Genomic DNA, 19394 nt, shown 5'->3' on the forward strand with positions numbered 1-19394 from the left:
ATTCGAAAGCATTCAATATATTTCCTGACCCAAAAATGAATGCTCTGTCGAGCTGTTGACAGAGCGTTACAGAAACACAAAATGGCGTAAACACCTATGAAAAAAAGGTCTGCCTGCTTGTAGTGGGACACATGGTGTGCCGTGCTTGTGATGGTGGCACCGTCTTTTCCCTTTAGAGAAGCAAAAGGGGGATTTTGAATGTTTTGACTTTGTCAGTTCAAATTCAGCCACGTCTTGTAGTTCTATTTATCATTCATTCATTTACACCTGTGCTTTTCCTACTGTGACGTGTCAAAATGTCTGCTCTGCGAAAGCCCTGTTACCTTTTCCTCATCTGAGTCTGAGTTTGTCTTCTACGCAACAGACCTTGAAGCAAGTCAGAGGTCACTGTGGTTGTGAAAACTCAAAATAAAAACACAAAAACACTAAATTCTAACAAAAAAAACAAGCTGTAAACAGAAGAAAGAGTCCGCTTGAAATATCACTTGATGTTCTTGGTGTGCAGTGAGCAGAAAATAAACTGTTGCCTCCGGTGTTTTTTGACTTTAAGAGTTTGGCTGACAGACGACAACACATAAGCTTGCGTATGCGACAGAGAACGAGAAAGAAAAGAGAGGGATACCAAGAGAAAAGAAGGGGAAATGGAGAATAAAACAGAGAAGACGGAGAAGAATCAAGTGAGAGAACATAGAAAATAAGTGAACAGCTGCAGGAAAAAGCTACTCATTCACCCACTGTCAGCTGTAGATGCTGAAAAGGGCTGAATGGAAATTAATTAAGACTAATAATACCAGAACCGCCACAAGTAGGATGTTCCAACAAAAAGGCAGTCAGTGAAGAGGCTAACATACACAGAGACATTTAGATTGAGAAAACAACACGGGGAAAGTGAGAGCTCTTAGTCTAAAGTATATCGACTTTTCATTTACGGGATAGTTCCTGTGCCACTGCCGGATGTCCCTTACCTTCCACTTTCTTTGTGTTGGCATTCTAAACAACTCTGGTCGATACCAGAAACATTCTCCCAGCTAGAACCGACAATTAAATTATTTACGTGCATATTCCACCAAAACAAGTACCTTCCAGAGGCTATTTCGCAAAGGCACCGTACCTGTGTCCGGCGCACGATTGTGATTGGTTTAACCCTTGTGTTTGTGGGTCACTGGGACCCGAAGGACAATACAAGGATTATGTACTTCCGTTTACTTTGTTGAGAATTGTTCTCTAAACCCTGTTTCTTGTAAAGTAAGTAAGTAAAGTTCATTTCTAGAACACATTTAAACACAGTTTAAGCTGACCAAAATGCTGTACAAACGAGCACTAAGATATATTAACCCTTGTTTTGTCCTTCGGGTCAAAGGACAACACAAGTGTTAAAGAAATGTCAATAAACCATAGCACGTTTTTCTCCCATCCGGGAATGCTGTGTGGACTAGCCAGACCCTCCTCCGCAGCACTGTGGGGATTGGTCTGGCAATGCGAGAGCTAGACAAAGTGACTTTGAGAGAGAGGAAAATAGAGAAATAAAGAGACAGTTCTAGAAAGAGTTTAAAGATCCCATATTTTAAAAAGTGAGATTTCCATGTCTTTATCATTATATAGCAGGTCGAGGTGCTATATAAATACTGTGAAAGTATCAAACCGCCGAGAAATGCACACAGTCCGTTTTCAGAAACTGTGTCAGGACTTCCGTACAGTTGTGATGGCACATCTAAACTATATAGAGGTAGAACGTGTTGCTACAACGCCGTTATAGTCATTCCCCGGCTACAATGATGGTGCAGAGACTCTGAGGGCCCTATTTTAATGATCTGAAACGCAAGTATGAAACGCAAAACGCAAGTAGCTCTCTTGAGCGCTGTTGCTATTATACCGGTGGGATAAATGACTCTTGCGCCCGACGCAAATCTTAAATGGGTTGGTCTGAAGTAGCTAGGTGTGGTTTGGGCGTAACGTGCAATGAACCAATCAGAGCGTCATCTCACATTCCCTTTAAGAGCAGGCGCGCTTATTCCATGGCGGATCGTTATTATAACGGCGGATTTGCCTGGCACACGCCAGCGGGAGCTGTCTGGGATGCGGCAAAGTAATAAATACCCGTCTTGACCGGGTGGCAATGTTGCTGCGGCCTCTCGGGCACATCTCCTCAAGTCTGGAGAGGATTGCTGCAGCCATGGAGCGTGGGCCTCCAAACGCACCACCTGCTCCTGTTGTGCCCCTTCCTCCTCCCCCCACTCCATCTCCGTCCACCCGCTCCACCAGGAGCGCATCGCGCATTACTCCTGGACCAGATCCCGCCGTAGTTCAACATCACATCTCCTTAAGTCCTCTAATATTTCCTCATTTATGTCATCAACACATCCATGATTCATGGAAATGTTGTGTAAATCACAACAAGCCACAAAGAATGCTAAGACTTTTTGAGGACTGTACTGTAAAGTGCCTCCTGACCTATCCAAACACCTGAAGCGCGTTTTCAGTAGTATTTTTCCTTGTAATTATGCAAAAATGGGAACTGCTGCGTCTGTTTAGATGAGAGAAGTGTATGCGCATTGTGCACACGCTACATTATGGCAAAGCATGCGCCCCTAAAATAGCATCTGAATAACGCGCTACTGACTTTAGACTAGCGCCACTGACTTTAGACCAGGTTTTTCCTCTTAAAGACACAGGTATATTCAATATGAGAAGGATAGTGCATTTTTTAAACAAATGTTTTTTAAGCATGTAAACATGTTCTAGTAGAAACCCAAAATACAATATGAAAATGTGCATAATATCCATCCATCCATCCATCTTCGTCCGCTTATCCGGTATCGGGTCGCGGCGGGAGCAGCTCCAGCAGGGGACCCCAAACTTCCCTTTCCCGAGGAACATTAACCAGCTCCGACTGGGGGATCCTGAGGCGTTCCCAGGCCAGGTTGGAGATATAATCCCTCCACCTAGTCCTGGGTCTTCCCCGAGGCCTCCTCCCAGCTGGACGTGCCTGGAACACCTCCCTAGGGAGGCGCCCAGGGGGCATCCTTACCAGATGCCCGAACCACCTCAACTGGCTCCTTTCGACGCGAAGGATCAGCAGCTCTACACCGAGCTCCTCACGGATGACTGAGCTTCTCACCCTATCTCTAAGGGAGACGCCAGCCACCCTCCTGAGGAAACCCATTTCAGCCGCTTGTACCCTGGATCTCGTTCTTTCGGTCATGACCCAGCCTTCATGACCATAGGTGAGGGTAGGAACGAAAACTGACCGGTAGATCGAGAGTTTTGCCTTCTGGCGAAGCTCTCTTTTCGTCACAACGGTGCGATAGATTGAATGTAATACCGCACCCGCTGCACCGATTCTCCGACCAATCTCCCGCTCCATTGTCCCCTCACTCGCGAACAAAACCCCAAGGTACTTGAACTCCTTCACTTGGGGTAAGGACTCATTCCCTACCTGGAGTAGGCACACACATGGTTCTCGGTTTCCTGCTGAGAACCATGGCCTCAGATTTAGAGGTGCTGATCCTCATCCCAACCGCTTCACTCTCGGCTGCGAACCGATCCAGTGAGGACTGAAGGTCGCAGGCCGATGATGCCATCAGGACCACATCATCTGCAAAGAGCAGCGATGAGATCCCCAGCCCACCAAACCGCAACCCCTCCCCACCCCGACTACGCCTCGATATCCTGTCCATAAATGTTACAAACAGGATTGGTGACAAAGCGCAGCGCTGGCGGAGGCCAACCCTCACCTGAAACGAGTCCGACTTACTGCCGAGAACCCGGACACAGCTCTCACTTTGGTCGTACAGAGATTGGATGGCCCTGAGAAGAGACCCCCTCACACCATACTCCCGCAGCACCTCCCACAGTATCTCCCGGGGGACCCGGTCATACGCCTTTTCCATATCCACAAAACACAGGACACAGGACGGAATCCGCATTGTTCCTCTTCAACCCGAGGTTCGACTCTTGGCCGAACCCTCCTTTCCAGCACCTTGGAGTAGACTTTACCAGGGAGGCTGAGAAGTGTGATACCCCTGTAATTGGCACACACCCTCTGGTCCCCCTTTTTTGAAAAAGGGGGACCACCACCCCGGTCTGCCACTCCTTTGGCACTGTCCCAGACTTCCACGCAATGTTGAATAGGCGTGTCAACAAGGACAACCCCTCCACACCCAGAGCCTTGAGCATTTCTGGACGGATCTCATCAATCCCAGGGGCTTTGCCACTGTGGAGTTGTTTGACTACATCAGTGACCTCCGCCTGGGAAATCGACGACAATCCCCCATCATCCTCCAGCTCTGCCTCTAACATAGAGGGCGTATTAGTCAGATTCAGGAGTTCCTCAAAGTGCTCCTTCCACCGCCCTATTACATCCTCAGTTGAGGTCAACAGTGTCCCATCCTTACTGTACACAGCTTGGATGGTTCCCCGCTTCCCCCTCCTGAGGTGGCGAACAGTTTTCCAGAAGCACCTTGGTGCCGACCGAAAGTCCTTCTCCATGTCTTCTCCAAACTTCTCCCACACCCGCTGCTTTGCCTCTTTCACGGCAGAGGCTGCAGCCCTTCGGGCCCTTCAGTACCCTGCAACCGCCTCCGGAGTCCTCTGGGATAACATATCCCTGAAAGACTCCTTCAGTCGGACAGCTTCCCTGACCACCAGTGTCCACCACGGTGTTCGTGGGTTACCGCCCCTTGAGGCACCTAAGACCCTAAGACCACAGCTCCTCGCCGCAGCTTCAGCAAGGGAAACTTTGAACATTGTCCACTTGGGTTCAATGCCCCCAGCCTCCACAGGGATGCACGAAAAACTCCGCCGGAGGTGTGAGTTGAAAGTCTGTCGGACAGGGGCCTTCCTCCAGACGTTCCCAATTTACCCGCACTACCCGTTTGGGCTTACCAGGTCCGTCCAGTGTCTTCCCCCACCCCCTGACCCAACTCACCACCAGATGGTGATCAGTTGACAGCTCCGCCCCTCTCTTCACCCGAGTGTCCAAAACATACGGCCTCAGATCAGATGAAACGATTATAAAATCGATCATTGACCTTTGGCCTAGGGTGCTCTGGTACCACGTACACTTATGAGCATCCCTATGTTCGAACATGGTGTTTGTTATAGACAATCCATGACTAGTACAGAAGTCCAACAACAAACAACCACTCTGGTTTAGATCAGGGAGGCCGTTCCTCCCAATCACGCCTCTCCATGTGTCTCCATCATTGCCCAGTGCGCGTTGAAGTCCTGCATAATATGGAACCTTTAAATATAGTTTTTCTATAGTTTTTATTTTTTTTAAACAAATGGCATACTCTTATTGGAATTTTCTTAAAAGAAAAATGCAAATTTCAAATCCAAAGATCTACTAACTTTAAGATTGTCACAATTTCAGCAGGTGGACCCAAATGCAAGACTCTTCCAGGTTGAAGTACAGAACAAACACACTTTATTTTGACTAAACAACTACAAACTCACAACTACAAATGAACAAGACTCTCACAGGACAAACAGAGAGAGATGAACCGACAAGAGACAAAGGATCACAGGGGTGTAGAAATACTCATGCTGCATTCATGCCACCTCGGAATAACAGGCACCGCCCCCCTGGTTACGTTGTTTTTCCGACTGGCAGCGTTCACATGATCGGGATGCGTGTTCTTCTTCTTCTGTTATATTGGCGTTTTGGCATAACAGAGGATTTTAAATCCTGTACCAGAATTTTTTTCAATAAATTAAATTTCAATAAATAGCTTGGACTACACCGAGTGGCTTGTATCACCTAGTTCTTTTTTGACTTTGGTCTTTAGCTAGCTGATGAGACTGATTTGATCCACCTGGTTGTGGTGGAGCCAGGTTCGAAAGTGCAATCAAATGCCGCTAATTAGGCTACATGTTAGGACAGAAGACACGCGTCACTCTGGCTCTCAGTGTTAAGAATTAACAACTACAGCTTTAGCTTTAGGAAACTGGGGGAAACACGTTCTAACACTGTCTAAACCGTAAGCCCCATCCTGTCAGTCATCAGCATCTGCTCCCTTTCTTTTTTAAAAATGTAATCAATGTTGGCATGTTTGGACATTTTTGGTAACAAATGATATGAGAGGGGGCTCAGTCTCATGCAGAGAAGCGGCATAAAGGAGACAATGAAATGCAGAATGAATGCAGGCACCGTATTAAAGAAAGAAGCCATATTGAATGACTGTGCTTCACTGTCTTCCTCCTGTTGTGTCTTTACAGTCACCCAGCCCACCCACGCTCCATTTCTCTTTCGGTCTCTATACGGCAGCTTTTCCGCCTTGAGCTTATGACCGCATCATTGAGTCCTTCACATAACCGCTGTGTTATGATAATGCAATTTTATTTGCTGTTGACGCTCTTCTCCTCTTTCTCTGTCCTTTCTTTGTCCTCTTTGCAGACTCGTCTCTAACTTTTTTAACACGTCGATCAGTAATGTCACAGCAGTATTAATCCTGCATTCCAAAAATGAACGTACCATATGATTATCGATATCTACTGCTACTGTACATCAATTTTAATGTGAGGTGATTTCAACCATGCAATTTTGCCATGGCTGCATTAGCATGTGTGCAATGTTTCAAACTTGGTGACGGCAATCAAATTGTCAAAACCAACTGACGTGTGGCAATCAAGCCATGAATTTAGAAACACAGTGAATTTAGAAACTTATCTTTGTCAGGATCCAGCTGAGCCTTTTTGTGTCTTTTGTTGTTATTTGTGCTTGTGTTCTGTGGTTACCCGTCTGTCATCTGTCTTTGTCTCCGCCCATCCCCTTATATGGTCTGTACTTCCTCTCTTGTTAGGTTCCCTCCAGTTCTGTTCTCACCTGTTCCCTATTGTCTCATTAGTTTCCCTTCGTTTCTGCTCTCATCTGTTGCTCGTTACTGTCTTGTCCAATCCCCTGTCTTTCTGTTCATTGGTCTGACCGTGCGTTCATGGACATCGGAAAAAGTTTTTTCGAGTGAAAACGTCACCATTCACGTAACGTCCTGTGGGAATCAGAGGTGGGAAACTCGGGCTGGATTTTGATACCCGAGTTCCCCAGTTGGTGACGCGTTGTTGACAACTGACGTTTGATGGAGGCGACTATGGTTCACTGAACATATTTCAATGACAATAAACTGTTAATTGTGGACAAATGCCTCTGCCAAGAAACATGCACAGACATAACATGTTTAAAATTATTCATAAATAGGCTTATGTATAAAACAACAACACATTATCCGTGTCCTTTCCCGTTAGTTGTCCTGCAGATAACACAAACAAACACCTGGCGATGTGCTGTTTGGATGCTCGCATAAGAAAACGGCAGAAAATCTTTTGTTATTGTGGCCATGTTTTCACACACCTGATGCTCTAGGCTACGGCCAACCGTTGGTTGGCCAAAAAGTTGTTTTATATATATATATATATATATATATATATATATATCCCTATATATCCCTATATATAGGGAACGCACAACTTTTTCAATTTTTTTAAAATTCTTTCTCTTTTCAGACATGCATGTTCTAGGGTAAAGTTTTAAAGAATTCCCTTGTGTCTCATACCTATTGCTCCAAAACTGAAAGATAGGCTAATAAGATAACTGTTACATCATACAGTATATTCCTTGTACATACAAGCTTATACACCTGAATCATAGCACCCCTGTATCACCGGAGAAAAAGTGACTAAACTAACTTCTTCTAACTCAACTATTTATACATAGCATCTTTCATTCTGCTCTGACGTCATGCACACGTGGGCAACGGTAACCTCGCAAGATCAAGGCGGCCACAGTTTTTAGAGTCAGGCGCCGCAGTTGCTTTCCACCGACTGCAAGACCCAGGCGGACCCAGGGCATGCTGGGAAACGCCGGCCTCTCAGCTGATCTAACAGCTGATTGGTTCAGAATCGACTCAACATGATGACGTTTTATATAAACTTTTTATTGATTTTGAATTGGAGGGATTTTAACTGCGATTTGTCTGATTGAAACGCTTATTCTGTACAGAGCACATGTTGTGAGGCTGATAGTGACGTTTAGAAGTCAGACAGACTAAATCTGTTCAGATTACAGATAATCTACAGTCTGTTGTTAATTAAAATCAGCAGCAGATTGCATGTAGAGCATTTTGACAGCTACTCCTTCATAATAAAATCTGTGTACAAGCTGATTTTTGGGTCTGATAAGATTTTATTAAATCGGAAGCGGACCACAGTGTTCAACCTGAAGGCTGTTGGAAATGGCTGGAAAACTGTCCGACTTGAGTGCGGATTTTTGTCACCTGCAGTAAGACCTGTTGGCATTTTAATGATTTGACTTATTTGTTTCTGAATAATCAACAAGTCTCACACACTTCATGCTTACGAATTACAGTGCTTAACTCTCCGTAGCTTTTTGAATGAAAGGAAACAGGCTGGTGTGTCAGCATACACCTAGTATCAGTTCTCATTGGTACAAATGATGTAAGTAAATTTGTTGTGTACAGTATTTACTGCAAAAAGCCAGTACATAATGCCTTTTAGTAGTACTACCCAACTCAGTTGCTATTTGTACAAAGCTGCTTTGTGTTTTAAAGTAATGGAGGATGTCTAAACTTAAACAGGCAGTAAGGAGGATTTCAACCTTCTCTTGTGGTTTAGGTGAAGACAAAATCAAATGTTCCGCAGCAGCGTGTGAACGTTGAATACAACAACATACTTTGGGTTTGGCTGTTCTCAGAAACCAGCTTCCACATAAATAATGTCTGAATAAAAATGTCAGAAATAAACAGAGAGAAATGTTTTGTAGATCAAAAGGAAACCGGGACCATTTAAAGTGCTCATGGTCAGGACACGCTGCCATTCAACCGTGCTACGTCTGCTTCTAATCTTCTCCAGGTTAATGTGTGTGTGTTTGTGTGTGTGTGTGTGTGTGTGTGTGTGTGTGTGTGCGTGTGCACGTGCCTTTATGCATCCATGTTGCTTCTTTGTTTGTATTTGAGCATCTGGGGGTGTGAGTGCATACTGTGCTTTTATGCATGTGTGTGTTTTTTGTGCATGTGTGTGTTTTTTGTGTATGGACATTTATATCCAGACAATGCAAGAATTCATACTTGTGCTGGAGACATGGGGGGGCGGAGGGTTGCGTGACTCAGGCCTCCACATCCACACTTAAAGAATCCCTTTGCAACCTTTCAACGCGTCTGTTTTGGCAATTCAAATAGAATGGGTCTCTTGACCTTTTCTAATGCCACAGCACATGCAGACCACACACAGTACACACAGCCTCCCTCCAAATTACTGATGGCTGTGAAATGCCACGCACCGCAAGAAGGTAATGAGGTAGGACCATGGCAGGGGAGGCAGCAAAATATCAACAGTGACTGACAATAGGCTCAAACTGGATTAGCTTTAATACTGCTGCAGTGTCTTCACTCAACCCTCTGAGGATGAGCAAAGGTTAAAAAAATATGTAAAATCAGCTGCAGTGGACACGATAACTTTGGGAGTTAGATGATTAATATAAAATCAAATTATCTAACTAGCATTCTTATGAATAATCAAGTATTTGGATAAGAGTATTACAGCGAAATGAACTGTCTTTTTTAGCACTTTGGTACATAGAACTCAAAAAGCAAGCAACAGACAAACAGCTCTAACATATTGCTTCATAAAGCTTTTTATGTACATGTTAGCAAACATGCATTACAGAGTAACATTAGCATTCAATTGGAGTAAAGTCCAATATTCACTCTCCTTTTAGCTCTGGTTTGTTGTCCACCAACTCTTGAGAAACATCTCAGGCTCTTTAGCTGCTAGATCTTCCACTTTCTTTACCAGCTAGTTTCTAAAAAAACAAAAACAAACACTTTGTGGGTTTATTAGAGCTTGTTAGCTGAAAATAGCAGACTGCTGCTGCTGTATATTTGGGTTGATGAGAGTGATGACACTGAACCATATAGTGAATCTGCCTTAAAAGCAAGTAAAGCAAAAGAGGCAGAGGAGAATGGACACATCTCTGTAAGTGTGTCATTTGGAGTGACTTATGTACCATTTAAAGCTTCCACTTACACTGGTGTTTTCACTTACGGCGCCTGATTAGACCTCTTGTTAGGCTGGGCTGTCTGGATTCAAGCGCAGACACGGAAAAAGGTCAGAACAGGTATTGAGGTTTATTGAACAGAAAAAATGAGTGATGCAGGTGCTGGATATCCCCTGGGGCTGAGAGCGGGCAGACAGGTGAGAAGCAGGTTTGAGAGAAGAACAAGGCTCAGACAGGCAGACTGGGCTTCCAGGGCTGTAGTGGGAATCTGGACACAAAAACACAAAAAGTCAAAACAAGGCTTGCAACAGGTATACAAAAGAAAAGCAGTCTTTGACAACACTGAGGCTGGCCGTCGCGAGTGTTACCACTTGGGTGAACGGACGATCTGGCAGAGACTGGTTGGAAGGCTGGGGTTTTAAAACAGGAGAGGTGATTGCTGGATGTGAATCAGGTGAACAGGAAGCCACAGGTGTCTTGACGAGGAGGGAGAGAGCCAGGAGCGCCACACACACTCAGCACATGACAGACAAAAAACAAGGGAGAGGGGAGAGGGAAAACAGACAGCACCATGACACTTCTCAAGGCTGCGTTGGAGTGTACAGACTGTAATTGACTGACAGCTCCTTCGATCTCCTCTTAGTTTGTCGGATTTGTTGATCAGTTGTTATTAAGGGTTGTACTTAGTGTCTTCATTAATTCATAGCTGTGTTTTGGGCGTAACATGCAATAAACCAATCAGAGTGTCATCTCCCATTCCCTTTAAAAGCCAGGACCTTGGTGCATTGCTATTATGATGGCGGATTTGCACCGTAATATTTTTATTTGTCATCTTTTGCATGTTTGTATGCTGCTGCGCCTCCCTGTGTGTGTGTAAAAAGCATAGTGTGCGCGCGCTGTGCACGAGCCTAGGCGCATTTTACTAATTTGCTGTTAAAATAACAATGAAATGCTGCGTTATTGACTTTAGACCAGGTTTTTGTTGGTCAATGGCGCGATCACTTCCCGCCGCCTCAAGATAGCAATACGCCAAGAATTCACCTGAACACACCTCCCTGTAAGACCAGCACGCCCACGGGCGCAAAGATGGGCGCAGGTGCATTTGCTTTTTAAACGACGCGGACACTGGACGGGAAACTGACAACTGCGTCGGTCTTAAACTAGCAAAGACACTTGGGTCGGGCTTTGCGTCGGGCTTTGCACTGCGTTGTGCTGCGCTGCGCCGTGCCGGGTGCAAGATAAGTCTAAGTCTAATCAACCAAAGTCATTAAAAACACCTGTGTGGGTTTTCCAGCTCTTTAAGTGTTTTTTAAAGAGCACAAGTTAAAAGGAGAGAAATTACCTGATGTGGTTTGTTTAAAATGATCAAGTACTGGCTTCCTTGTCGAAATGAACAAAAAACACTAATAGTTCAATAGGAAATGGCAAAGCAAGGCAAGCTTATATGTATAGCACAATTCATACATACTATCAATTCGCAGTGCTTTACATAATGATTTCAAACAGCATGAAAACTTAAATGTTGACTTAAAAATGTAATTAAATAATTGCATTATTGCACTTGCACGCAAACAAAAAAATCATAAACACACTGAAGCATGACATGGATGCGCACACAAACATCTGTAACAAGTGCAACGGCCCACAGAAGCACAAACACAGACACACCAGGGTATGGAGGTCTGAGTGGCTCGCTTGGTTGACTGCATCTGTTTCCTATCACCCTGGAACAGGTCTGAGCGATCAGTATGCACGCCCACACACACACACACACACACACACACACACGCACGCGCGCGCAAACAAACAGTCATTGACCAGGGCAGGTAAAATTGCAGATGTAGAGGATTTTTTACAGTGAGCAATGCAGCATTTGCCATCAGCTTTTCATATCTGTCTCTCTTTCTCTTTCTCTCTTTCTCTTTTGGGACACCCAAACCCTATTATTATTCTCCCGTTCCCTCCTCTGTTTCCTGCCCTTCTTCTCTACTTCTTTCATCTATTTTTGCTTTTTTTCCTTCCTTTTTTTCTATATTGTCTTAAACATTCCTACAGTGCCATCTCTCTCTTCCTCTTTTCCTATTCTTGCCCTCTTCTTCCTCTCTTTTCACGCTCCATCTCTCTCGCTCCTTCCCCCTCTCCCTGTGCTCATTATTTCTCTATGACCCGTGCGATTCCATTCATGCTGTTTAGAGCTAGCGTCGTCTCAGCCATATCGCTGCATGCTGTTTCCTGCTGCAATGTTTGATATCAGGCTCAGACAAACACACACACACACACACACACACACACACACACACACACACACACACACACACACACACTTAAAAAGTGCTCATTCAGATTCTCTTGTTTCAAGATAATCCTGTTGTACAAGTCCAAGCTGCTTGGTTTTTTGGCATCAAAGTGAGAAATATAGCAGGCAGGGCAAAAATGAAGAGAGTGTGAAAAACAAAATGGGGGGGGTGGACAATATAGGAGACAGATCTGGGTTGGATGGACTGAAAGAAAGCGATTGTGGAATTTAAATGTTCTTTAAAGAAATACTTGAAAATGTTTGATTATGTAATGGTGCATTGATGTGCTCCGCGGATGGTGCCATTTCCAGAGTTGGGAATTGTTCTTCCAACTTTGGTGTGTTCATAAACTTAAAGTCGTTTTATTTTAGTCTTGCATTTAATTGCTTGGAGTGTTTAAACAATAATTTATTTCAAGTTTGAAGCTTTATGTTAGTGACTTTGTCCCGGATTTGTTGCTGCACCCACCAGTACATTTGTTATACCACTAAAACATTGCTGTACCTGACTGGTTGTCTGGTGAAATGCTAATAAACAACTTTTCTAACTAATCTCGGTCACTGTACATGCAACAGCAACTAATGCTTACAACCTACTAATTAGATGTGAGCAAAAAGTTGATATGCACTTTGTTAATTTATAATATTTCTTACCATCAACTCAACTTCGTCAGCCATGTTTCTGCATAATAATAATAAAGGTAAAGGTACTTTATTTGTCACATACACGTAAATGTAGCGACTCCCTCAAGGGAGCAGTGGGCAGCCAATGACGGCGCCCAGGGACCAACTCCAGATCTGAGCCAGTGCCTTGATCAAGGACACTGACTGGAGAACCTAGTATATGTTTTTGATGGTGGGGGCAACCGGAGCACCTGGAAAAAACCCACGCAAACATGGGGAGAACATGCAAATTCCACACAGAAAGGGCCCAGAATGACATGGATTCGAACACAGAACCTTCTTGCTGTGAGGCCACAGTGCTAACCACTGGGCCACCATGCTGCTAATATGACATCAACTTGGCAAGTCGTGTAGCAAAATCTTCGCCAACATTCCGAGTTGTTCCAATTTGAGCGGTTTTCCCAGTCGGGAACTCACGTTTTGGATTATTCCAACACCCCATGAATGCAGCAAAACACTCACTTGCAGGCTTTTAAAAGTGCAGGTCCAAAGTTTTTTGTAATTTATCAATTTCTGTGGTCAGCTTTGTTGCACTTTCTTTTCTTTAATTTGAACTACAGCTTGTATAACCTCTGAAACACAGACGTTGTCCACAATCCCTCGCAGGACTAATAAATGTCATGGAGGACAATTGATGGGCCGCAGTAGCTGAGACACTGCATGTCCCGTCGGCAGCAGCAATGCAGCAGCCAAGGCAATCTGACAATTTACTGACTAATAGTCCTAAGAAGAGGAAATTAATCTGATGCCTTTAGGTGGACTGTGATAATGCCAGGACAGTTATTGTCCTCTTGTTATGCTTTACTTAATTTTCAGATATCAGATAAGCTTTAGAAATGGGGACATGGGGAGAATTGCTGATTATAAAAAGGATAACAGGTTGAAAGGTGGAAGTTAAAGGAGAGTTTGAGGAAAGGAGAAAAAGAACAGTAGAAATGAAGATGATGGAACAGGGAGAGAGCTTATAGAAGTGATACAGATATGATGATAACAAAATGAGGCAGAGAGTCAATGAGAGAGGGATCGAAAGGAAGACAGACATGAGGCGAAAGCGAGTGAGACATTTGATTGTTGAAAATGTTTTAGTGCTTAATTATTGGTGCTTAGCATTTTTGCAAATGCTTAATTGGCAGCAAGCACCTTCTGTCTTGCCAAAAGAGCTCATTAAAAAAGGAAACAAGGGACAGAAATAGAGGGACTGAGGCCACACGTACAAAGGTAATTTTAAACGTGGCCAAAATAGTGTTGGTAACAGACTTGCTTGCACGTACATGTACAGTCACTCTTCCATGGTATTGTGGAACAGAGGCTACAGAGCTTCAGAGGACTTTGTGCAATAAATCCATATTCTTTGATCTAATATTGATAGTCTTTTGTCCATATCTTATTCATTTTAGGTCCTTTTATTGTCGTTAGCTGTGATGCTAAAGCAGTTTTAGCTTTCCCATGATGCTTTTGAAAGTTTTTGAACAATCAGAGGAGTTGCTTTCAGGGCCCGTGAAATAAAGTCAGAAAAATACAAATTTGACAATGCTGCAATATATAGTATTGATTTTGAAGTGCGACATTTAAATATAGTGCTCACTGCTCATATGCCTACATGTATGTAGTTGGAAAAGTTAGTAAATTATATTTGAGAAATCTTCTTGATTATGTCTGATATTTTTGCCAGGAGGACACCACGGGTAAAGGGGGGGGGGGGCTTTGAGGTATAGTGCCCAGAGGCACCACATTGACTTAATACGGGCATGAGCTTAACAACCCATATTCTTAGGCGGCGACCCTAGTGGCCGTAGTAACTACAACAGGAGCAAACGAGGAAGTAAGATGATGTAGTTATAAGAGCCTCCTAACTTCCTCCTCATAAGGAGGAAGGTTTGGGTGGTGAATGGGTCAAACAAACACAGGACTTTAACCCAGGAGACCAGTGTGTGTTTGAGTCCCATGTGAAACCAACTTTTTTATTTCAAAGATTATTTTTGTGGCCATTATTGGCCTTTATTTGAACGGACAGCTTATGACAGGAAAGGGGAGTGAGAGTAGGAATGAATTGCAGCGAATGGCCGCGGTTGGACTCGTACCGGGCCGCTGCAGTAAGGACTGAGCCGGGGTGCCCCAGAAACCAACATTTTTTAAGTAAACCAACTTCTGTCCATGATGTTTAGCCAATCCATCTTCTTTTCTTAGTTGTGTTGCCAAAACTTAAATAGTTCTGTTCCACAGTGTTACATAGTACAGTCATATGTAAAAGTCAGGTAATCACTGTGGTCACGTGTTTCAAACTGCCACTGTGCAGCCATTTCACAACATTAAATAAAACCGACTTAACGGGCCTATTCTGTCATTTAGGTATCAGGGCGTGTGGCTTCTTTTAACAAGTAAACTTTTATCTTTAACTTTTCTTTTATCCACATTTTCTGCAGTGCTTTGTATTTGACAGCTGAGGGTCTATTCTTAAATCAAGATATATTTGACAACTTTTCTTCTGTCTACCTATATCTTGTTATGTGTTGCCACCCCTCAGAGCATGGCTGTGTTGATTGGGTATCCCTTTTCTATCGTTTGTCTGCAGGTACTATGCTATCTGCTGCCAGCCTCTGGTCTACCAGAACAAAATGACGCCTATGCGAGTGGCTCTGATGATCGGCGGCTGCTGGGTTATTCCCACCTTCATCTCCTTCCTGCCCATCATGCAGGGTTGGAACAGCATCGGCATCGACCACCTGGTGAGTACTGTAGTGTGTGTGTGTGTGTGTGTGTGTGTGTGTGTGTGTGTGTGTGTGTGTGTGTGTGTGTGTGTGTGTACACCAGAGGAAAGGATTCACTGAGTAGCCTGTGTTGGTTCCATATGGGGATGGAGCCAAAAATATTTTACATCTCCATGGGAAATGCAAGTTTATGATTTATAATTTACTGCTGTTAATGGAGATGACCTGTAAGGGAGGAAAAAAAATGGAGCGCGAAAATGACAAAAACAGTCAAAAGAAATAGAACAAATCAAGTTTTACATAAACATTAAAAAAAAATGTGTCCACATTTGCTGAAAAGATTTTTTACTCCTGAGGAGTTTGTATTGTTTAGAAGAAGCAGGAAATGCTTCATGTGTTGCTATGGAAACAACATCAACATGTCTAACGCAGAAACAAAAGTATAAGGCCACTGACACCACAGACATGGGGTCAAGCTGTTTTTTTTTTTATTTTGATCTGAAAATGTAAAGTATTTAACAGTTGAGTCAGTGTTATGAGAGTCTTGTTTGTGCAGTGAGTTTTGTTTAATGCGAGCGGGAATACAGAAAGAGGGATGAGAAGAAAGGATAAAATTCAAAGGTGTAGACCCAGCTTCCCCAACCTGGGGTCAGAATCAATCTGAGGGAAGCAAGTTGCTGTCTGGACATAAGAAAGAAAAAGATTGATGTTGAATGTACACTATTGGAAATGGCAAATTCACACACGGTCCACTTATTGGTGTTTCTGAAGCTTTCATCCACGTCTCATGGGCTTCCTCAGTGGATACAGTCTCTCTAATGCAACTTAATCCAGTAGGAACGGTGAAAAGAAATATATTAAATTATGTTACACAAAATTTTTTATTATCCACTGGATAATATATGCCACCAGGCCTCTAAAAATCCTTCAAATGAAACAACACTAGGAAAATTACTCATTACATATATCCACAGTAAACCCATAACTTGTGAGAAGGGGTCAACAATATTGATTTGTGTCAAAGGCTCATGAGCCATAAAGGTTAGGAGCGATTGAGATGAAATACAAGCAGCTGCTACCTCCTCCAGATCATGTTGAGTACATGAAGCTTATGCTAGATCATACAGAAAACAGAGTTAGTATGTAGAGAAAGAGGTCCAAAGGTCCTTATTATTGCGCTAAAAAGCTTACAGCAATCACTGTGACCTTTCACCTCTAACATCAAGCTGTACACTAGTAACTAAAAAGGATGCTTCTGTCATGCGTGGTCCTGGTAAGTCAGATATAAGGGGGTCCTCAGAGTAACTGCAGGGGGGCCTCCAAATTATTATTAAGTTTTTTCAAATAATAAAATGTTTGAACATGAATCCAACATATTATTAGAAAAATATATATTCCCACTGATGATAGGCGTATTGGCCTTATAGGTAAGGTAGTCACTAAGGTAGCCATCCACAGATACAGTTCATCCTAAGAATTCACTGTGCCACACATGCATGTTTAACATAAAAAGATGATTTGTAAAATCATGTCAAAAATTAGCATTTTAAAGCCTTAGTGTGTAACTTTATGATAATAATGAACGTCCGTTACATTCTAGCCATTGCCAAATGAGTTGCTACAAAGCTAATTAAGACTATCAGCTCCACACAACTCTCTCTGGATTTCTCAGTAGGACTATGCTCAGAAGATTGTGGCATCTGCCAACTTTCGCGTACAGAAACTCGAGTGAAGCTAATTACCTCTTCTGAAAAGTCCCCATGTTTTTAATCCTCCGTGTCCTCCTTGGCTACTAGCAACTGTGTGGAGGAGGGGTGGGGGCTGTGTGCGACCACGGAAGGCTTGTATCATGTGGACACACCAACAGTGTTGTTTTTGTCATTACTTAGAATTCCTCATGGGGGAGACAGAAACTACGCACTATAGCTTTAATAGCTTAGTATTCAATGCAATAAAAAAAATAAGGTATGTATAAAGGCTTTAAGCCGCCCTACACGTTATTATAGCCAAGTATGCAAGTTCATTTTATGCAAAATATTTAGTAGGTGGTCCCTGCTCTGTCTCTATTTCAGTTAAGTGGTCCTTGGCTTAAAAAATGTTGAAGACCCTCTGTGTTAGCCACTATTTCTAAGTCAGACATTTGAAAGTGCTGAGGAATGAAAAAGTATTCACACATGCTATAAACATGATGTGAAATTGCAAAAACATTACGTGGTTGACCATATCAAAGTTTAAAGGACATTTGTATTTCACATTTGTGTATGAAATGTTTCAGGAAATCAGGTCACTGAAGATGAGATGAACACAAAGCAATGTAGAGAGAGAGATAGAGAGAGAGAGAGAGAGAGAGAGACTCCCCCAGCTACTATTAACCTCGCTCGGCCCTGTCTGCCTTTATCTGACAGCCATCAAGAAGTTACTCTCGAGCTGAGTGTCAACAGGAGGCTGGCTCGTTTTTGGCAGCATTGGCAGTGACTCACACATATCAGAAACACACACATACACACACACACACACACACACACACACACACACACAGGAAAGTTTACAGCACGACAGCAGTGTGACGTTAGCGCTGTGCAGCAGGGATGCAACATCTCTCTTTGGGTCTAATTAGAGCTGTTGAATATTCTGAGTAATCCGTCAGTTTTGGCACAAACTGCAGCTCCAAAGCTGAACAAAACAAGCAGAAGTCTGACGCAGTAGAGACACACTTACATGCCCCTTACTATTTGTAATGGTTCCTACTGTTTGTATGGCTTAGTGAAACACAGAGATGTGATTGGTCACATCTCTGTGATTGACACAGTTTGGGGTTTTACACAAAATCACATCATTCAAGTCAAGATGTCTGTAATATTACTTTAAATTTTGTAATTAGAATTGGGCACTGTGGTGATTTATAGCAGACTGTCATTTTGAAGTACTTTTTAGGTACTTGTACTTGGCTTGAGTGTTTCTATTTTCTGCACCTTTATACCTCTACTCGACTACATTTATTCAAACGTAAATCAACTTTGCAGATTGAGATTAATGATATGAAAATGAACCATCAAATTATGTATTGTAGTCAAAAGCAGATATTGCCATCCGCTTATCTAAATCCTATCTATAATAAATAATATCTTAATTGAATTTAAATATCATAATATCACATACTGTGAAAATATCCTGCGATCATTTTATCAAATTATCATCCAACCCTATTACCATATTGCCATGTTTGCTGCCAACATTTCTAAACCTGCCAATTTGAGAGCCTATTTCATTTTTTTTGTTTTTGTTTGGCAGAAGCTTTTTAATTAGCTTGTAAATGTATGTGCAGAGAATAGGTTGACCTGAAACAAAATCCATGTGGCTACATGTTCATGTAAAAGCTGAATGACTTAAAAATAAAACTCATTCCAAACACTGATTAGTATAAAGAAATGGTCAAGATGCCGAAAATAAGCATCCTCATTATAGGCAGGGCAAGTTGATTTTTATAATTTTAAAATCATAAAACATGCCATCCATTCCAGCCATCAGCACTCGGATGAATAGGACTCATTCCTTATTACAGTTTTGATGTGTCTTGCCATTGCTAAAGTGATTAGCAATCACTTGACTTTAATAAGGTGTAAAGATGGTAGAAATTACCACTTCAAAGAGACTTGGAACAACAGCCAAACGATTTTCCAGATTTTTTATTTCATGG

At 42.9% G+C, this 19394-nt stretch overlaps 1 protein-coding gene across 1 annotated transcript in view; it reads left to right on the forward strand.

The window, feature by feature from the left end:
- Window positions 1–19394, forward strand: part of htr4 (5-hydroxytryptamine receptor 4) — a 151270-nt gene that overhangs the window by 69904 nt on the left and 61972 nt on the right. The window contains exon 5 of the mRNA XM_028589676.1: window positions 15562–15715. Coding sequence (XP_028445477.1) covers window positions 15562–15715 — 154 coding nt within the window. The remainder of the gene's footprint in view (window positions 1–15561; window positions 15716–19394) is intronic.

Source organism: Perca flavescens, chromosome 10 (genome assembly GCF_004354835.1).
Source record: "Perca flavescens isolate YP-PL-M2 chromosome 10, PFLA_1.0, whole genome shotgun sequence".
Classification (NCBI taxonomy): Eukaryota; Metazoa; Chordata; class Actinopteri; order Perciformes; family Percidae; genus Perca; species Perca flavescens.